At 34.9% G+C, this 17,428-nt stretch overlaps 2 protein-coding genes across 4 annotated transcripts; one reads left to right on the forward strand and one right to left on the reverse strand.

The window, feature by feature from the left end:
- The first annotated feature begins 110 nt into the window (after positions 1-110).
- On the forward strand, positions 111-2,164 carry LOC7470252 (peptidyl-prolyl cis-trans isomerase CYP18-2). Its single transcript, XM_002322776.3, has 6 exons — positions 111-269; positions 388-483; positions 597-658; positions 779-912; positions 1,552-1,636; positions 1,763-2,164. The coding sequence occupies exons 1-6, from the start codon at positions 198-200 to the stop codon at positions 1,806-1,808; spliced, it is 495 nt and encodes a 164-aa protein (XP_002322812.1). The 5' UTR covers positions 111-197; the 3' UTR covers positions 1,809-2,164.
- Positions 2,165-2,787: 623 nt separating this feature from the next.
- On the reverse strand, positions 2,788-14,165 carry LOC7465253 (probable UDP-N-acetylglucosamine--peptide N-acetylglucosaminyltransferase SPINDLY). 3 transcript variants are annotated; one of them, XM_024587709.2, is made up of 19 exons: positions 13,745-14,135; positions 13,487-13,564; positions 12,707-13,143; positions 11,768-11,929; positions 11,493-11,668; positions 11,304-11,379; positions 10,971-11,099; positions 10,601-10,720; positions 10,444-10,512; positions 10,274-10,355; positions 9,906-10,000; positions 9,201-9,265; positions 8,385-8,583; positions 7,443-7,637; positions 6,389-6,483; positions 6,150-6,285; positions 5,807-6,024; positions 5,445-5,572; positions 2,788-3,668 (listed from the first exon to the last, which is right to left on the reverse strand). In XM_024587709.2, the coding sequence occupies exons 3-19, from the start codon at positions 13,115-13,117 to the stop codon at positions 3,283-3,285; spliced, it is 2,742 nt and encodes a 913-aa protein (XP_024443477.2). In that variant the 5' UTR covers positions 13,118-13,143; positions 13,487-13,564; positions 13,745-14,135; the 3' UTR covers positions 2,788-3,282. The 3 variants fall into 3 exon arrangements, with proteins under 3 accessions (XP_024443477.2, XP_052303833.1, XP_024443476.2); XM_052447873.1 differs by lacking the exon at positions 13,487-13,564 and having other exon boundaries at positions 14,033-14,165; XM_024587708.2 differs by lacking the exon at positions 13,487-13,564.
- Between the last annotated feature and the right edge of the window lie 3,263 nt (positions 14,166-17,428).

A 17,428-nucleotide genomic window follows, 5' to 3' on the forward strand; every position in this document is an offset into this window, starting at 1 on the left:
TGGTGAGACCAGCCTTTCTTGGGCCAACAATTCATGCTTTCTCTTAACAAATCTGAGAGCTGGTCCCCTTATGGCTTAGCCCATTAATTAATTTTAGCCCGAATCCGAACAATGATGCCCAGTTTAAAAGCTGGATAACCGAGTGAGAACTGAAAAACTCCATTATCTCAATCTCTCTGAGAATTTTGTGCGGAAAGATGACGGCGGATGCAGAAGGTGGAGCTCCAGAGGTTACTCTGGAGACATCAATGGGTCCTTTCACTGTTGAGGTGCTTCTCTCTCTCTCTCTCTCTCTCTCTCTCTCTCTCTCTCTCTCTCTCTCTACCCTTTTTATTTTCTTATTATTTCGTACCACTTTTTAATTTTATTCTTTTTGGTGATGGACAGTTATACTACAAGCACGCACCAAGAACTTGCAGGAACTTTCTTGAATTATCTCGTCGAGGTTATTATGACAACGTTAAATTTCACCGCATTATTAAGGTACTATAAATATAAAAACTGACTCATGTTTTGTTTTATTGGAATTAAGAGGCCTTTGTGTTTTTTTTGTGTTTTTTTTTTTTTTGATAATTCTTGGTGGGTTTTTGGAGTAGGATTTTATAGTGCAAGGTGGGGATCCAACAGGAACTGGAAGAGGTGGAAAATCCATTTATGGGTTAGTTTGATTGTCTAGGGCTTTGTTTGGTTCTAATGTGCTTGCTTGCTTCTTCTTCTTTTTTTCTTTTTCTTTTTACAATTGCTTAAAAAGAATGGATTATGATGTTGTGAATTATAGTGATAAGTTTGAGGATGAGATAAACCCCGAGTTAAAGCATACTGGAGCTGGGATCTTATCTATGGCAAATGCTGGTCCAAATACTAATGGAAGCCAATTTTTCATCACTTTGTCGCCGACTCCATCTCTAGATGGTAATTTTATTCCTCCGCTTGTTCGAATGGTTTATATATTGTCTTTTTTTAGAAAATTGTTGACACATGTGGACTTTGTTAGATTGGCTTGTGACCTACACAATAATATGATAAATGAATAGTTTTGAGAATAGTGAAACTTGGATCCCAGATCCAGCAGTTATGGACTTGGGATTGTAGTTAATCAACACCCGTCACCCCTTTCTTGTCATGGTCAAATTTCAAGGATGCTAATCGGAGAATGCTAATCTTATTTGGAATTCGAAACATGTTCATATACCAATTTTGGATCACTTTTATATCCTTCATTGATTTTAATCTTGTCACCGCATCTACAATGCAGTAGAGTTTCTAAGCTTGTGTAGGAAAGCAAAGATCCCAGAAACTAAACAATGGCATCATTCTTGTTTTGAAAGTGTTTTGAAGCTCCAATTATTATCACCAAGAAGCCTGATTGATCCAAAGTTCAAGTTAGCAACAATGAGTCCTGTGGTTTGGCTGAAATCAGATTTCAATCGAAGTATTTTGGACATTGAAGTTATCGAATTGTTTACTTTTCCATTGTTCATTTCCTATTTGTCCAGGCCCATATATCCTACTGTTGTTATAATGCTTCGTCTGCTTTATATCATTATCCAGGAAAACACACCATTTTTGGAAGAGTATGCAGGGGAATGGAAATAATCAAGAGACTCGGTAGTGTCCAAACTGACAATAATGATAGGTAAAAACTTTCTTTGTTATTATTTTTTAATATTTTCCTGGTAATTCCATTTTCATTGGTGTAATTGTTACACTCCACTTGCTGTTTGAATCACTCCATGTATGACAACACTCTTTCCTAACACAGGCCTATCCATGATGTGAAGATATTGCGGGCATCTGTCAAAGATTAGTACTGCATGGCAATTATCAAGGCAGATGATCTGTTTCCAGTATCAGAAGCCTGCAGCAACTGGTTCTTTTCAGTACCTTTTGTATCGATAAAAAATATGATGAAACGTAGCGATTGGATTGCTTACATTAGCAGAAGAAAAACAATGATGGAAGAAAGCTGGCAATCAGAATGTGATGAAATGTAGGTCCTGGAGTACCTTTTATTTTCCTTCTGTTTACTCGCCCCTTCTAACACTATCTGCTGCCATTTTTCTGCAAAACTAATGATGTTAAGCTTACAACGATGTACCATTTTATAAGCTTTAGCAAAGTCTGTTATTTTTTAAAGTAATCATAAAGTATGTTTTTTCAGGCACACCATAGTATTGACCGAAATCTAGGCTGTTACTCAACTAACGATGCCTCGTCTACTATATATATATATATAAAGGGCGATCCGCCCCACTAAAACAAGAAGAAAAAAAAAAGCTTACCCGCATGCGGGCTTGTCTTGGGTCCATGTCCATCAATTTAAAAACAAAAAAAAACCTTTTTATTTATTTTTTAATTTTGCTATTCAATAATAATTTTTTTTCTTCATCTGGATTGAATTAACTTAAGTGTTTCTTTTATTTTTTTCCCTGGATTTTTTTTTAAATTAACTTCCACACAATTTAATTTTTAAACTCAAGAATTTCATTTCAAAATTTAACCTCGGGTTTAATAACACCAAAAAGTTTCTTACAGCCTAGATATAGGTTTTTTAGGTGCAGGAAATAACCCAGACAAAAATTATCCAGTGGTAACCGAACAAATTGTTTCTTGGCAAATAAATTTTGATCCAGGGCATCCATAATAATAGATAAGCAATGGAACAGCAAATGATGCAATAGATTCAACTGAAACAAAAATAAGAAAAGAACTCACAAATTCTCGGACAACTAGCTGTCAAAGAACTATCGACTCTTGACAACTATCTGGCTGTAATAGGCAGCAACATTTGGATCAGTAAATCAAAGTATTAATATTTTGCTGTATTTCACCATGTTCACAGTTAAGAGATCACAGACTGACATCCATACACAGCAGCTGGAACGAGACCACAACTCCCTGTATGGTGATCTGCCCAGCCCAAGGGTTAGCTTTGGGAGTGCTTTCAAGTCTAAAGGTTAAAGAGCCAAGCCACCACTAATTTCTATGATTCAAGCTTTAAAAAAATGTGATACAGATACCTACAAATCATCTCTTCCCAATTGACTATATTTCTTTCTGGTCCAAAGAAATGTAAAACTGCCAAACAATTGCCACTTCTTTACCAAAAAAATTGACCCTCTGCAAAGTAACGGGGGATTGCCAACTCAGTCAATACCAGCTTCAAATCCCAGCAGATACAGTTACAGATACTATACATGCTGACGTTTTTATCCATCACGCAGCACTGCACTCCAGGCAGTCTCGACACCTGTTTCACCAGATAATTTATTTTCAGCTCAGCTAGCCTAAGTTTATAGTATGATCGACCTTGGGCAGTAAGACTGCACTAAATCCATTAGCTTTGATGGATTCTGGAGGGCCATCTCTTGAGGATGTAATCCTTGTTGAATCAGTGTTCTTGATAGGTACCTCCTTGGGAACCTCCTGCTGTTGTAGCAATTCTATCCGCCTTAAAGATGGCACATCACCCTTACAGTATCTGTGCCACATGTTCCGGTATGTTGTCTCTAAACCAAGAGTAAAATTTGGTCCATCACAAACAGGAGATTTAGACATAAGGTCCCGGAGACTCATCCTCAAGTTCGAGAGAGCCGCAATGTCTGAAGCCAGCTGCAGTGCCGATTGAACATATTCCTCTTCATTTTTTGCAACCAGATGTCCTAACCCTGCATTACAATCAGTCACAACGTCCACAGTAATTAAAAACAAGCTGAACACCCTCAATCAAAGCTAAAAAAAGGCTAAAAGAAAATTTTCATAAGCATGCACAAAAACGTTTCAGTTCATTTCAAATAAATTATGCTTCAGATTTTAGAAGCTAAAAAAATTTCCAACCCGGTGGCTTCAATCTTAGAAGTAGCTTGGGGCTGCTTTTGTTGCAACCGTGTTGCAACACAGTAAACAATGGCGCGCCTTGCAGCAGAGGGATAACCACCCCTTCCCCTTCTTCGAAGCAGCTTGGGGCTGCTTTTGTTGCAACTGTGTTACAACACAATAACAATGGCGCGCCTTGCAGCAGAGGAATAACCAGCCCTTCCCCTTCTTCTTCTCCTTCTCCTTCTGCACCATGTCTCCACTGTTCTGCAACGTGAACAGTGGAGACTCCACTGTTCACGTTGAAGAACAGTGGAGCGCAGCTCCCTCACCACCGCCCAGGGCCGCCGCCCCTTCCCCTTCCCCTTCTGCACTTCTCCATGTCTCCACTATTCACGTGAACAGTGGAGATCAGCTCCATTATTAATGGGCCGGACCGGGTCCGGCCCAAACCTAAATGCATTGAACCGGGTCCAGCCCAAACCTAAATGCATTGAACCGGATGTGACCCAGTAAAATAAAAAAAAATCTGAAAAATTCTCAATGTTGTGTTTTATTTGAAAAACTAATGTTTAACATGATTCAATGGCACTACATAATTACATTTGAAGGAGATCGTATGATGTCGTAACATTTGCAGAATTTGATCGCAATCCCAATTTTATTCCTAATGATATTTTACCTTATGTTGTTGCACGCTCAGGAAACCATGAAAACTGTAGTCTTTGTTGAATAGATTTCATACATGATGAAATTGAACATAGTTTAATCTGACAATAAAAATACTTTATATAAAGTATTGTTTATTGCATGATGTAATAGCAGTAGTTAAATCGTTAATATTTCAATTAAAAACCATCAATATTAATATTAATATATGTATTTTTTAATTATTTTATAACCTCAATTTGAAAAGCATTTTTTAACCAAACACATTAAACTACTTTTTGTTCATCCTCAATTTTAACCACAGTTTTAACCAAACATATTTTTCAAAACTAACCTCAACTAAAAGTACTTTTTATAAAACAACTTTTTTCAAACCACAATCGCAACCGCTACCACAATACCAAACAGACTCGATCATGACAATTTCAATATCAGAAAACAGCATAGATGAAATTTGTTGGTGAACAGTGAACTTAAAAAACAACACAGATGCAGTGGGAAATGCATACTGTGACACCATTAGAATCACCACAGTGCAAAGTGACATTGGATTCTCATTCCAACAGAGTTTATCCCAGAAGATTTCGTATAAATCCAAAAGTTATGTTTCATTTTCGATTTAACAGGCACACATGTTGATGACCTCCTTTTTTCCCCTTTAGATATTGGCTCTGTTAAAGGATTTGAGTTTTCATAACCATGGTTTTGAAAAAGCATCAAATCATAGCTATTTCAAAACCATGGTTTCAAGTGTATTGAGTTTACAAAATCATGGTTTTAAAAAGGTTATCCACTGTCACAAAGCAGAGTTTTTACTCAAAACCTACTTTTGTACTTTCGATCACAAGACAAGCAATTTGTAAACAGAAAAATCAAGGGCATCAAATGCAATGAGGCATACAAACCCATAGTAAGTTAAGATAGGCTTGAAATAAAAAGTTGAAATGAAAGGTCCTCACCGACATTGCTGAGAAGACTCGCGCCAACATTGTGAGCATGTACAGCACCAGCCATGGTAACACATGGAACTCCCATGTACAAAGATTCACATGTTGTTGTTGTTCCAGCATATGGAAAAGTATCCAAGCTACATCATATAAATAAAATAAGACAGAACCCTAAAGAAGATTCACATGCCAAACCAGAAGTGTACTAGAAAAGTATGTATATCTAAATAATGCAAATAAATCCCAGAAGACAGGTGATAGAAGAAGAGGTATCAACCTAACATATAAAGAGCAAAGAGCACATTTTGCTTCTCTGAACATCTTCAAGATCAAACAAAAGGTGGTTGCAAGTATATTAAAACCGACAATCATACCTAATGTCCATTAGAGAATAAGCTTGCATGTGATCATGGTTAAGAAGAATTAGAGGCAGAAGATCAACATGCAGTGGTTCCAACCCCAGCTGCTCCAACATTGTAAGGAATCTTTGTCGAACACTATCGCAGCAAAATGGCTTGCATTTCACGACAAGGCGGGAGTTTGGAACTGCACAGAGTATCCTAGCCCAAACTTGCAATACCTTAGGTGTTATCTGTGGGGAAAAAATGTGAAGAAACAACAAAAAGGGCAAAAAAGGACACAAAATATAGAAGCAATCAGATAATTTTTCCAGTATAGATAGTGGTTTACTTGTCTAATCACAGAAGTAACCAATACCTTTGCCAAATTATTAAAGCTACCAAATGTGATGAAGCCATTCGAAAGAGCAGGAGTTGGAGCAACAGGCCCAGCCTCTGGTGAAGGTATATAACAAAGGAAGCATTCTGGTAGTCGAATCAACTCCTCAACATGCCTGTCATTGAACAAGCATACCATGCACAGATAACATAAAATAAATCATTCTACTGGGCTATATTTTAGAAAAATAACTTTAAGAAAGTAATAAGAGGGCCTACTTTTGTTTAGTATCAGGAGGGTCAGCGAATGAATCAGTAATTCTGTAATCAATGGTAGGCAAGCCAGTTGTATTTGGGTAGCCAATCCAAGTCACCTAAAATAAAGACAAACCGAATCTGAGTTGGGCAAAAAGACCAAGTCCCACAGTGAGCTGTGTTTACTAGTACAATTCACATGGAAAAAAAATCTAAGTTGGGCAAAAAGGAACAGAATCTGAGACATTCACAGCACTGGCGGTTTTTTTTATTTTTGGCATGTGCTAGTATTGTCTACATTTAAGCATATTTTTAAATGCTTCTTGAGTTTTTGTCCTTTTCTTTTGGGTCTTGTATATCAGTTTTGTGCTTTTAACATCCATTTATAATTATAATTTTCTAGCTAATTATTCATGGTTTCTAGAATCATCCAACCCTCAATCAGATCCCAATGACATGCTAACGATGAACCAATCAAAAAGTATCTTAGACTTTAACAAATTTGTATGACCAGGATTACTCCAATATCTCTCTTCATGAAACTGTGCACATGCTACCTACAAGCGCAAATCTAACAAGTTCCTCATACTCACATCATCGACCATCAGACCACTGGAAAAGGAATATTCCCATTATTGGAGGTTCAGGAAAATGAGTTACATATGTATGTATTTTTACAATTTTAAACAAAATAGAAGTATATTTGCAGCAGGGAGGTATGAAGTGTACAGAAGGCTGGCCTTTTCAAGCTATGTCAAGTGCTAATACATGTAGAGCCAATATGGACTCCACAATTCAATGTGCTATCCATAGAAGTGGCCGTATATATAAGCAAAAATACAATCAATAGACCAACTGGCTTTCGAATGCAAAATGATTGCTGAAATCAATAAATCCAAAACCTATACAGAAAATATATACCACTCATTATTTACATAAAAGTTTGAGCATATACAACTTCTTAAACACAGATATACTATGAATGGATTATTAGAAACATAGCATTAAGAAATGAACTCCTACACAAAAATAAATAAACTCTTTCCCAAAAAAAAAAAAAAAACAATCTGAGGCATACCTGAACAGGTGCTGGCCGGCATGCCATCATTCCCAACTTATTGTTAGCTGTATGTCCAGTGAGTTCTACCAATATGTCAACTTTATCTTCTCTGACCATGATTGCAACCTTCTTCTCATCAATCCCGTATATATCCCTCCATATCCCACCCCTTTTTAAGACTTTCTCCTTAAACCTATTCGTTTTTGCATCAGGCTGAAATTACAAGAAAAAGAAAATCCAGATTATCAACAAAGTAGCTCATGAATGTCTTGGCAGTATTTGTAAGCATGCTACAGAATGCTCCAATTGAGTGACATAGACTACGTGGAATCATGGTGATGATTAGCATCCAGTGCACAGAGTTGTTGTGTGGATGTTACAGATTGTGGACTTGACCATCAGAGTGGCAAATAATTGCAAATGAAGATAGTACCTAATGGTTGGCAATAATGCTGAGCAATGGTGGTATGAAGGAAGTGCATAAAATGGCAGCAATAACCGCAACATAAGTGACAAGTGATAACCAAGAAACTGAAAGCCCTAGAATCAAAGTTATAACCAGAAGTAGCACTGCACCATGTACAGCATAAGCATGTTCCTAAATGTGCCATCCAAAATAGCCACCCAATAATTGCACATTTCATTCGTGAGCAACAAAGCAAAGAACCAATGAAGAAATAATGGCAGAAGGGGGAGAGAGTTTGACACACTTTCTGGACGTCTCAAATAATCTACCATTGGAAACTCAGGTGATCCATTTCCTTTTAGCCTTTCAAATAAGATTCCTGTCTACAGATTAGCTATCTCTCACCATCAGTTATGTTTAAAACCAGATTCTTTTTATAAAAAAAAAAAAAAAAAACCACGAGCTTTAATTGAGGCAAACAGCATCCAAGTTACACAACTGTGTAGACTAACAAATCAATAAACAAGTAACAGAAACAAACCATGTATGCATACCTTCACAACTGCTGAATAAACAACCACCTTGTAATTTGCATAGACATGATAGACAAGAGGGGCCTCAATAAAATAAGATACAGAATGAGTAAAATAATCCGGAGACACATATCCAATCACAAGAGGTCTATCTGGAACTTTTGGGTTGTCCCATGAAGTGTACTGTGGATACAATCTCATAAAGCGCCTACCCCAGTCCCTGCATGTAGGCAATTGACTTCAGATAAGGCTCACCAAACTTAAAGATTTTTAAGTGCTAAAAGGTAAAAATAAAAATTGGCAGTATTATGAAATGTCAAGAACTTACAACATAACATGAGATTATTGCATTTAATTTATATATAAGCAACAAGAAGCAAAATATAATACCATGAGCCATGTAATTTGATGAAAATGCCAAAACAAAAATCATTTCTAAAGCCCAAAAAGAATAAACTCCAGTCTTGTAATGTAAAAGTAGATGGAAATACAATTGTAGTAGCTTACAGATGAGGATATATCATCCAATGCCAAAATCTACAATGAACAGAAGGTATAAAACTGACGTAACAAAGAACATTCTCAATTGAATGCTGATAAAGCTCTTCCTCAAATGTTTCAACACATGTAATTCTTTATTCGAAAAAAAAATTATTTTAGATCATGATTGTGTTTTGCTTGTAGTCTTCCAAACCTCATATCAGGATTCAGAATATTTTCCAAAAGAACATACAACATTAAATGGCTTCATTAGGAGTTTAAGGCAGTGAGCTCGTCATAAGATTCAAAAAGGATTGGAATGAAAAAAAATTCCCAGTCTATAGGAGCTAAACCTACCTATGAGCCTCAAAAAGCTTATCATCATGTCCCTCATTTATGTAGTTCATTGCAAGCAACCGATTCTGCCATTGAAAGTTCATAAATACAGTTAAGAGACAGCAATGACACATAAAGAGGATCTGACACCCATCATACAGACAATGTGTATGAATACATGAGCTATTTTGATGATTGGGTATCAACTCTGACTGTGTCTAAGAAATTCAAACAGTACAAAATTTCATTGATGAGTGAACATGTGGAGAAAAACCATATCATTAATTTCATATCTTTTTTTTTTTTTTACCAAGGAGAAACACCATTTCATTAACTAAGCCAATTAACATTTCACATCTTTTTGTTTTTCTTAAAAAAAAAAAAAAAGAAAGGAAGGAAGGTAGAAGGTGAAGCAAAACTCCTGCTGTTAGGCATAATTCCACACAACCAATGGAAAGCATTGACAACAATCATAACTCAACACATAAACCCATTCATCTCTCAGAAAGAATGTTCAATTCCTTCCCATTTAATGTTATAGTTAAAGCCTTCCACATCTAAACTAGATTGTCTATTCATGTCATTGGGCCAGTTAAAAAAAAAAAGGGGGGGGGGGGGGGGGGTCCCAGTGCAAACATATGGAGTGACATTGTTGACATTTATGACATCTGACGGCACTCACAAGCATTTAGCATTAACTTGAGGTAACCAAAAGAATGAAAGCACCTGGCCTGCATTGCGAGAATCAGGATCTATCTCCAGGCATTGCTCATAAGCACTAATGGCCATAGATATATTGCCAGCATCTCTATAAAGAACTCCTACACAGAGGATAACAAAATGATATTTAAAAGAAAAAAAAACAGTATTAAGTCCTTTTTTTGGGGGGGAGTTCTGTTTCCATATATTACAGGAATCAAATTTAAAATAGGCAAACCGTCACAGTACAATTAAAATGTAAGATACTTGCATCAGAAGTTGACAAACATCCCAGAAACAAACTCATCAGAGTTTACAGTGTAACCCTTTTTTTTCTCACAAGGGGGCATGTGGACAAAGATGCGTGTTGGGGAGAGAGAGAGAGAGAGAGAGACCTAAGTTATTATATGCTTCAGCATATGTGGGATTTGCCATGATAGCTTTCTCAATCATGCTTGCAGCAGCATCCATTTTACCCTACAAAACAGAAAGGATCTGGTCAGCAACCATGACAGACATATGATCACATAAAAAAATGTGCATCAAGCATGACTCCATCTCAGACCTGGACTGTGTAGACAACACCAAGGTTGTTCAATGATTGTGAGAAGTTTGGTTTGATTGATAAAGCTAACTGCAAAATAAAAACAATGGCAAATATGGTTTCAGCGACAGACACACAGGAGTGAGAACTTAGAATCTGCACAAGTATCAGAATTTGCCTGATAACACTCCACGGCTTTATCAAGGTTGTCTCGGTCTTTGTATATTACACCTAAGTTGTTGCATGCCTCAGCACAATGAGGATTGAAGTTGAAAGCAAGTTCATAGAACACAATTGCCTGCTCAAATAGAATAGATTTACTGAATCACTGAATGATAAAACTACTGTAATGAAAAAATAAATAAAAATAGCTAAAAACTTGTGCGTGCATAATTATACATATAACCTAGCATCAATGAAAAATAAATTCCAAACTCAACTTTGTTTACAAGCTGCTGTAAATTTGCTGAATCTCATTGCGGGAGAGGAACAGACATACAAATGCATGCATAGACAAGAACATGGTAAAATTCCCAAAGATCACTCACCATCTCAAACTTCAGCATTTCGCCATAAGCAACACCGAGATTATACATAGCATCAGCATAGTGCCAGTTATAATACAAAGCCTTTTTGTAATATGCCACACCTTGGCTGATATCTCCCTCCAGTTTAACCTGAATACACAAATGACTAAATCCAAAATCAAACACGCATAAGAAAAATGACATTCTACTGTAAATTTTCATGAAAAGACAGGCTACTTGAGCTTCTCATTGACACAACTGACGGTAAATAAAACAAACTGAATCTAAAGAAAGACTTTGCAAATGGGAGTTCACAGCTATCAAAAGACTAAACACGAAGGATGAAAAACCCACTTTTGTTCCGAAATCTGTCAATGCTATTGCCATATTATTCTTTGCAATCTCAAAGTTTGGTGACACGGCTAGACACCTGTAACAACAATATAATTAAGCAACAAACATCAGCAGAGGCAGAGCAAACCGAAGGCATATACACCTTACATGTAGGACCCAATAGCATGGTTTGATAAGCAGTAGAGATACCTCTCATAACAGGCAATGGCTGATTCTAAGTCACCTCTGTTTTTATAGATGACACCCATGTTGCAATATGCTTCAGCATACATGGGCCTCTCCATTGCAGCCTTCTCATAGCAACTAAGGGCAGTGTCATATTGCATCATTTCAGAGTATACAACACCAAGGTTATAATATGCAGGCTGCACATAAGAAGTCTCACTGTTTATACATGAAGAGTGGAAAACAAACATTGAAGCAAAAAATTTTGGGAGTGGGAATGACTAAAGACATTAAGTTACCGCATAGTGTGGATCTACTTTAAGAGCTTCATAATACTTTTGAATTCCCTCTTGTGTATTACCAGAGAGCTTTAAGCTGGTTCCAAGATCTGTTAAAACAATGGCTAGGCACTCCGAAGCTGGCTTGTATGAAAGATCAGCTTTCAGAGCCTTGTGGTACGACTACACCAAAAAAAATCAATAAACTCTTCCAAGTCAACTTTTAACATAAATAGTTGCAAAGCCAAACAAACCCGAGTGTGATCAACTCATATATAAACACACATGACTTGCAAAGACATAGTTTCAATACTTGTAGAATGGTATTCACAACAATATTATGGTAAAACATGGTCAATACATCCTTATGCATTGCAGCTCTCAGGCTGGCTTTGATAGACCATAATTTCATAGCTACCCAGAACATTTTGTAACAAGAAAATACAGAAGCTCAAAAGGAGAACTAAAAGTAAGTGTCGCACAACAGAATAGATAAAAACAATAAATTATCTATTTTCTTCAATTGAACAGTATTTACTTTTAGCTTTACATTCAACACATGCAGGATGAGGCATCCGTCTGAGTCCATAAACATGCATGGATAGCTGGGCTATGAGCACAGACTATAAACTCTCCCAGTTCCAATTTATCATGCAAAGAATGTAGAAACTAGTGATTAGTATCAGCTATCACCAATCCACATTTTCATTGCATCTAATATGCAGATGGTGATGAGTTACAAAATAATTCAAGAGTAAAACACCTAAACAAAGGAGAAATAGTAACTTGTAAACTGCAATTCGAATACTTTACAATTTGCATAGTACAGAGTTATATCCAACCTGTAAAAAAAATTATAGTACAAGCTTACTGGGTGTACTAACTTCTGATTACCATGGACATCTTATTTACTGATATTTTTTTCTCATGAAGAAGATGAATTAATTGGCATGAGCATACCTCAGCAGCCTCTAACAGACGACCCTCATCTTTGTACAATATACCGCAATGTGTCAGGGCACATGCATTCTGTGGGTCCAGCTTGATAGCTTCAGCAAAACTATCAAAAGCAAGCCTTCCCATGTTCTGCATCTGCAAGCATATTCCTTTTCCAATATAAGCCTCAACAATTCCACTATCTTTCTCCAGGACACTCTCGTAAAGAGCAAGAGCATCTGCAAATTTATTTCTGGACCGAAGAATATTGGCATAAGAGAGTGCATCCTTCCCTTCAAACCCCTTCTGCACTGGAGATGAAACAACAGGAGAGCCACTAGTGCCAGTTGAAGGCTGTGATCCTTTCAAGAAACCATTATCTTCAATCAATTCCTTCTCTCTCACACTACCAGCATCATTCTCTGTCCACGCCATCCAGATATATCGAGAATCTCTCTTTCCTATAACAGTATCAACAAATGCAAATCAACTTTTCATTCACAACTACCGCACAATCAAATACTACAAATGCAAGGCTTAATTAATGTTCGACATAAAATTTTGAACTTTACAAGAAATATAACAGGAACGTAACAATAACACTAATATTGATAAAATGCATAAAGTTTCAAGCTTTTTCAGATATGAACTGAACAGCTCTCTACTTCACATCACTGAAACAACCACTTCACCTTGCCTAAGACTAACAAGTATAACAAAACCCAATTTTTCAATTTTAAAGAGAGAAAGAGTTGTTCTTCCATCAATATAATTGCATTGAAACACACAATTGGAAACCCTAACTATGTCAAAACTGATTCAAGAAATAACTTGATTAAGCAAAGCTACAATCTTGAACCCCAGCTGATCATCAATAAAACCCTAATAAACCACAAAAAAGGAAAATCAGAAATGAATAATTAAGTCCCAGTAAAACCCAGATAGAAGTAAAAAATAAAAAACATTAACTGGGGATCTTTACCCAACTTGATACACAGAAAGAAACAAGAAAGTCGTGAAGACAAGATAAAAAGAGTAAAAATAAGGTATTTTGATACTCACATTCAAGAAAAAAAGAACCCACTACAGCAAAGTCATGCAAGAGACTTTTATTAGGAGTGGCGTATGATAAGCAGAGAGCGGGGTGCAGGTTAAGGCTGGTCTCTAAGTAAGTAAGAGTCCAAAGACAGAATTTTTAGAGAGTTTTAGTTTTAGTTTATTTTTTAGTGGGTTATTATTAAAAGCTGGGAAAAAAAGAGGAAACAGAGACACGGCACCCTCTCTTAATTCTGGTCTCCGACAAAGAGAGTTCGATGTGTCCCAAAACCAGAGAGAAAGAGGAGGAGCCACCTGCTTGGTGTCGTGTGTCCGTTAGTTAATTTCAAACAGTACTTCTTACTACTGCTGCTGTTGCTGTTGTGTTGCATTATGTTTTAGGGCTTTTCTTTTCTATGCCCTCTTTTCCCTTCAATAATTGCATTTTGTATCATCCCTGTTGCAGACTGCAGCCCCAGTGCCCACGGGCCACGGCTCACACTTGTTTTTTGACGGGGCAGCTAAATGGGTGGGTTTTTGGGGCGATTGTCGGTATGGATTAGTTTTTTTTTTCCTTGGAAAATTATGATAAATATTCTATGATTGTACTTTTACTTTTATATTTAAAAAATTACATTTTAAATACTACTATTAACTGATAGCATATAAAACACATAATTCATTCAACAAAAAAGTTATAAAATGTTTTTGTGATTATAATTGATTTAAAAACTAAAATATTATAATAAAAAAACAAAAACAAAAAGGAAAAAACACTAGAATCACGACTGTCTTTTTCTCCCATCACCTCAACTAACCTCCTCTTCCAAACCACCATGTTGAACAACATTAAAAAAAATTCTTAGCAAATCAATAAAAAATCACACCTTATATCAACATTATTAAAAACTAAAAGGTTATGATAAAAGAGTGAGGGAGAGAAATGTATAGCATTTTAGTTAAGAGCTTTCTATAACTATTGAAAATGGATATGCTTTGAAAGTTAAGTTGATACGCATTTTATTTTATATTATCAAAAATTTGTTAATGAAAAATACTTTTCAATAAAAGAGAAAATTAGATTGGTTTCTAAGAAAGTGTTTTTTTTTATTTTTGGAGAAATATATTTTATAGAGTTGCAAAAAACTCAAAAATATCATGTTATTTGTAGATTATATCAAATTTAGTCATCAATCTTTTGATTGCTATATATTTTATTTTAATTTTTTTTTATTTTATCCTTTAGAATTTAATTAAATTTGATTTTTATATTAACTTCGGTCCTAATTATTTTGACTATTATTTATTTTTATCTTATTATCTTCTATAATTTCATATAAATTATTAATTTTCTATGATTTTTTTTATTTGTTGATGGGTTTTGATTTGAAAACTAAGCCAAATCCAACTTATGTTGGCGGGTGGAAGATGTTGTATCTTGATTAATTTGGCAGAGGGGTTTGTCTTTGTATTTTGAATAGGAATTTTGGTTGAAAAGAGAGAAGAGAATTAAGGATTTTAGTTGAAAAGAGAGAAGGCAAATTTTAGCTATCAATATATATATTTTTTAATCAAAATTTAAATATAGGCTTTGACTCGGTTTGTAAATTGTAATTTTTCAAATATTAAAGGGAAAATGTCATCGTGAATAAAACAAACTTTACAATGTTTATCATAATTCTCTCTTTTTTTTCTTTGTGCTGAACATTCAAATATTTTCTATCAACTTTTATATATATGGATATTGAATTTCATTAAACTTATATCATATGTAAATAACATATATCCACCTCTAAACTAAGTGCATGTACTAAGAAATTTGTTTACACAGAACGTCACCTTACATTGCCTTTTGTGTAGCAAACCTCTTCCAAATAAAGTGTAAAAAGTTGTAAACAAAAAAGAGATTTGGGACTACCAAATCAATAGGTTCATACTTGTATAATTATTATATTTTACAAGAAGGGAGGAATAAAGGAAAATGAAACAAATTCTCCTTTTTTATTTAGGCTTATTTGATATTGAAATGTTATGTTGTGTTTTAATTGCGGTATTTTCCATATTACTCGTTCGTGTCTCTTTACAGACATTGAGTGAGGGTTTGATTTTTATAATTTTGATGTCTCAGTATATGTTATCGTTATGTTAAACTAAATCACAGGCTTGAATCTAGCTTTTCTAGAAATGGTCGATTTGACTGTAGGTTTATAGATCTTTATATCTACATGTTTCACATCAATAAGCTACCAATATAATATTATATATTTTAAGATAGATTTAAGTCCCTTAATTTATATGTGATTCAGGATAAATAAGAAAATAAAAAAAAGATTAACCCTTGTCTTAGAATTCATTATAAATAATAGTCTATTTTTAGAAATTAATTATTTTTTAATTTATTCATATTTATCTTCTTTTTTTAATTTAAAGTGGGGGTTGAATTTACTTTTTACTATTGATTATTTTTTAAGGATATTTTTCTAACTTAATTTTGACAAACCGTATTTTTAAATTTTTTTAAATATTTCTAAAAAAATTTAAAAATCATAACAAAATAAGTGATGAAGACAGAAAAACAGGGAGGAAAATGAAGAAAAACAAGAGGAAAAAGGGACCAAATTTAAAAGGACATCAAGAGAAAGGATCAAGAACACAAAAAAAAAAGGGAAAAAGAAAACCTAAAAAAGAAAAATAAGAACATAAATTAGAGACCAAATCAAATCAAAAGAATTGAGATGATAAATAAAATAGAAGGTTAATTAGGGGAACTGATATGACATTGGAATGTAAAGGAGTGGCTTAAAAAAGAAATGACAAGTGGAAGTCGTGTTATTGATGAAGCCAATTATTTAGTTATTGTCAGATATGTTATTATATTGTGTTTTTTTATAGTTATGAGGTTTTTTTTTGTAATATTGTTTTGGTCAATTATCAGGTTGATTTTAATATTTTCTTACATATTATGAATTTTCATATTTATTTTGGATAAAAAAATTTTAAAATCATTAATTTACAGATGAACATTAAAAACAAATTATTTATAATTTCAAATAAGATATTTACATATTAAAAAAAAGACATCGTTACAATTTTTTTATAATCAACATCAATTATCTTTATAATTAACAAATAAAAACAACTTTTAAAATTACACATGTTATTGTTATCCAAAAACAATGTTACTAATTACCGTTAGGGATTATAGGTTTGAGATTTTGGATTTTAAAATTTTATATTTAAAGTTAAGGTTAGTTGGGTTAGAGATCAGGGGTTTAGATTTCAGGGATTGAAGATTGGGATTACGAGTTTGGTTCGAGGTTAATTTAAGATCAAAGTAGTTTAGAGTTTGGTTTAGGGTAAATTTAGGGTTAGGAAAAGGGCTCTGGTTAATAACAAAACCGTTAATATTCCCTTCATCGTGCATGGTCTGAGAGTTCAAGTTCTAAGAAAAGAACAAAAGAGGGAATTCGGTGAGGGAAGGGGTTTGAAGGAGCGGAAGCCAAGTTCTCGGATTGTTGCCGAATTCGCATGAGAGCTCGGCGTCAGCTGGGGCTTTCTCCAGCACCCAGAGGAGTTTGGCCTGTGCTTGCTCTGCTAGTTTTCTCAGCTCTGACATGGTCATCCCAACTGTACTAGGTAAGGCCATGTAACTATGAATAGAAGAAGGATGAAGTCATGATTATCAAAGAAGAAAGGGTGGATGGCGGCCAG

This window comes from Populus trichocarpa, chromosome 16 (assembly GCF_000002775.5).
Source record: "Populus trichocarpa isolate Nisqually-1 chromosome 16, P.trichocarpa_v4.1, whole genome shotgun sequence".
Lineage (NCBI taxonomy): Eukaryota > Viridiplantae > Streptophyta > Magnoliopsida > Malpighiales > Salicaceae > Populus > Populus trichocarpa.

Coding starts and splice junctions, on each gene's coding strand:
- LOC7465253 (XM_052447873.1), bottom strand. CDS start 13,117: ATGGCGTGGACAGAGAATGATGCTGGTAGTGTGAGAGAGAAGGAATTG. Junction 10,001..10,273: donor TGAAGCATATAATAACTTAG/GTCTCTCTCTCT, acceptor TCCTCTGTGTAG/GAGTTCTTTATAGAGATGCT. Junction 5,573..5,806: donor TATTCTCTAATGGACATTAG/GTATGATTGTCG, acceptor TATATGATGTAG/CTTGGATACTTTTCCATATG.
- LOC7470252 (XM_002322776.3), top strand. CDS start 198: ATGACGGCGGATGCAGAAGGTGGAGCTCCAGAGGTTACTCTGGAGACA. Junction 484..596: donor AATTTCACCGCATTATTAAG/GTACTATAAATA, acceptor TTTTTGGAGTAG/GATTTTATAGTGCAAGGTGG. Junction 659..778: donor GGTGGAAAATCCATTTATGG/GTTAGTTTGATT, acceptor TGTGAATTATAG/TGATAAGTTTGAGGATGAGA.